This window comes from Cyprinus carpio, chromosome A18 (genome assembly GCF_018340385.1).
Source record: "Cyprinus carpio isolate SPL01 chromosome A18, ASM1834038v1, whole genome shotgun sequence".
Taxonomy (NCBI): Eukaryota; Metazoa; Chordata; class Actinopteri; order Cypriniformes; family Cyprinidae; genus Cyprinus; species Cyprinus carpio.
In genome coordinates this window covers 27,424,934-27,428,540 of record NC_056589.1, presented here as the reverse complement: position 1 = coordinate 27,428,540, position 3,607 = coordinate 27,424,934, and the positions used below count along the sequence as shown (strand labels likewise).

The 3,607-nt window shown below is 32.7% G+C and overlaps 1 protein-coding gene across 1 annotated transcript in view; it reads right to left on the bottom strand.

Moving 5' to 3' along the window:
- Positions 1 to 3,041: 3,041 nt before the first annotated feature.
- LOC109074446 (unconventional myosin-VIIa-like) overlaps positions 3,042 to 3,607 on the bottom strand; it is a 51,768-nt gene continuing 51,202 nt past the window's right edge. The window contains 1 exon segment of the mRNA XM_042775838.1: positions 3,042 to 3,566. Within this exon segment, the coding sequence (XP_042631772.1) occupies positions 3,474 to 3,566 (93 nt within the window). The 3' untranslated portion in view covers positions 3,042 to 3,473.

The window sequence follows — 3,607 nt, the reverse complement described above, 5'->3', positions numbered from 1 at the left end:
TAATTTGTTTTTATGCCAAAAATCATTAGGATATTAAGTAAAGATCATGTTCCATGAAGATATTTTGAAAATTTCCTACCATAAATATATAAAAATTTTTGATTAGTAATATGTATTGCTAAGAACTTCATCTGAACAACTTTAAAGGTGAATTTCTCAGTATTTTGATTTTTTTGCTCCCTCAGACTCCAGATTTTCAAATACTGTAGTTGTATCTCGATCAAATATTGTCCTCCTAACAAACCATACATCAATGCAAAGATTATTTATTCAGCATTCAGATGATGTATAAATCTCAGTTTCAACAAATTGACACTTATTTTGGATCTAAGGAGGAACATATGTCTGTTAAATGGTGAAAAACAAAATCTAAATCCATAAAATCAAAACTAAAAGTAAAAAAAGTAAATAAAACAGAAGTATGAAACAACTACACTGTTTTGAGAATTTAGCACATTTCCCCCCAAATTTGCATTACTATAATGTGTCCAGACATAGTAGTGTGTGTGTGTGTGTGTGTGTGTGTGTGTGTGTATATATATAGATATAGATATAGATATAGATATAGATATATATATATATATAATATACACACACACACAGTATGCACACATTACCTTAAAAGTTCCACTTAAAATAAATAAATAAATGCAATTTTTACATTAATGATATTTTGTGGGAAAATGTGCTTAAAACATTAAAGAATGATATCAAATAAAATCTCAGGTAACTTTACAATAAGTTTCCATTTGTTAACTATATTTAATGCATCATCTAACATTAACAATGAGCAATACATTTGTTGCAGTATTTATTAATCTTTGTTAACGTTCGTAAAATACAGCTGTTCATTGTTAGTCCATGTCAGCTCAGGTCCATAAAATAACATTAATAGATACAACTTTTGATTTGAATAATGTATTAGTGTTTTTCATTGTTAGTTTAACTAATGTTAACAAATGGAACCTTATTGTAAAGTGATACCAAACAATATAATACTATTAACATATATATATTAATAACAATAAATATATTTCCTATTCTAGGGTGAAATACTTTTGATACTGTGCTAGTACCATGAAATTCATGTACCATGGTATTTACATGGTAATTCATTGAAAATGTTATGTTAGTGATATTTTGTTTAAAAATATCAAATGTATTTGACCAATTATTTTCAGAATTGGTGGCATTAGATGAATCCATCATCCAGTTTCGGTTGCTTCTGTGAAGTTCGTTTTTATCATTAAAGACTGAATTTGCCTGATTACTGCAGTCTGACGCATGGTAAGAATGAAATCCATCACTGGATTGAATCTAGAGTGTTTTGGAAATATTAAAGATATCAGATCCATTGCATGATGTGATAAAATTGATAAACATTTACAATCAGGAAGACAATAACAAGCCAAACAGACAATCCGGATTTGAAAGATTTAGATTGCTGGAGTTGCTGACATGAAACCTAAAGTGCTCGCTTTAATCATCCTCTGATAATGCAAGGTTTCTGATTAATGTGATGCGCTTAAAGGTCTTCGTTTGCATGTTCAACGGTCACACTCTGGCTTGCATACATGTTTTTTGCTCCAGATGTTTCTCTTACCACGGGATGCTGAAACATTCCCGCCTGTATAAAATGCAATGCCTAGAGTGATTTCTATTACTTAATCTGTCTTAATGTAACATGTCTGTAAATATGATTGTAAACTGATGATATTCTGATAAAAGTTTTTTTGTTGTCTTTTTTTGTTACTCTATATCAACATCTCTAATAGCCTAAATAAAAATATTTTAGCAGACTCAATATATGCCTCAGTATGTATCATCACAAAAGATTTGATGTTGCAATGACAGTATCACATCACAAAAATAAGTGTTGAACATTTAATTTTCATTGGTGTAATGTTACACTTTTTACAGGAACATTTTATATAAAATTTTATAACTAATATGGTGCCTTTGCATAAAAGAGTGGCTAAATAACAGTAGTCAGAACTTTGTTCTTAAATGAACTCGCACACAAAACACAAGAGTTCAGGTTAGTTTCTGATGGTACAGTAAGTCAAATAATTGTGTTGAAGTACATATTTGGTGCACATAAAGGCCATAAATTAATAAAAAGAGATCAAACATACTGCTCCAACTGCAAGCATCAACAGTCTTTCAAAACTTTAAGGACATCTAGAGTTTTATTCTAGCATATCTATTTATCAACTACTGGATAAAACATGTCAAGGTCACATTTCACCCCCAAAATCATTTCAAAAAGCAATAACAAAAAAAAATAATAATAATAATAAAAAAAGATTAATTGTACTTTAATAATGTGAATCTCAATTCTCAAATTAAATTATTGGTTCTCATTAAATTCCCAACGCTATAATATTTAAATTCATTCTAATGTTTTTAAATCGCACATTAAATGCAGTGCAACAAATACTTCCGTAATGCATGAATGCTACAAAAATGTGACTTCTAAAACAGGCTTTCAGCTTTCATTTTCCTCTATGCAAAAATAATTTTTCCTCAGGGAGAAATATGACCTAAACATGTTATTGATGGGTTTCTATGGTTCATCTTTATGTATATGTTTATGTAGCTACATTTCTTTTTTTTTTTTAAATAAGTCCATGCATTTTTCTTTTTTTCTCCTTTCATTTACAAAATACACTTGTATTTAATAGACTCAGGACTCATGGAAATGAGGTTATAGTGGCAGATCAAGAGATGAACGTTGCTCATGTAACAATTTTATAGGACTAGTTCACCCAAAAAATTACATTTTGTGATGTTTTTATTAGCTGTTTGGACTGTCATTCTGACGGCACCCATTCACTTTCATTGGTGAGCACGTGAATGTACATTTCTCCAAATCTGTTCTGATGAAGACTTATCGTCCCTTAAGATGCATGTAAAACAGTTACTAGTCTTCAAAAAAAAAAAAAAAAAATTAAGGCCTTCAGTGTAACATTTTAAAAAGTGAATCAAATAAATTTAAAATCACAGACATCTCAAATGGAACACAAACTAACATTTTAAACTTTGCTGCCGTTAAAAACTCATGCAAGTATTTTTCTTAGCCCTTTTACAGAGATTACCACATAAATAATGCTTCAGGATGCATGTAGCAAAGCCATTCCAGTCCATAATCGACGAGGCTGCATTTTACAAAACTTAGTAAATGGTACCTAAATTGTGCATTAAAACAGAGCAAAACATCCAACAAAAGACACATGAATCCGGCTCTTCACATGCCATTTCTCAACAGGAGACAGGAGCTTTGCTCAGAGGTAGTCATCCTCACTGGAGGCAGATGAAGAGTCTTCATCAGGACGCACGGAGCCCTGGGAGCTGGCAGAGGGGGTGCGGCTCATTCGCCACAGCTGGGACGCGAAGGCCCGCCCCCAGCTGCACGGCCGTCCAATAGGCCGCAGCAGACGCACCAGCTCCGCCGCCTCACGCCAATCAAACGTTCACTTGCTGTGGCCGCGTGAATTGCGCTGCTTGCTCATGGTGGTCAGCATCTGGCTGATGTAGGACGTCAACAGGTCGTCCATCTTGTAGCCCTGTTATGAGCAAACAAGGGAAGTAAATGCACAAATGGCCA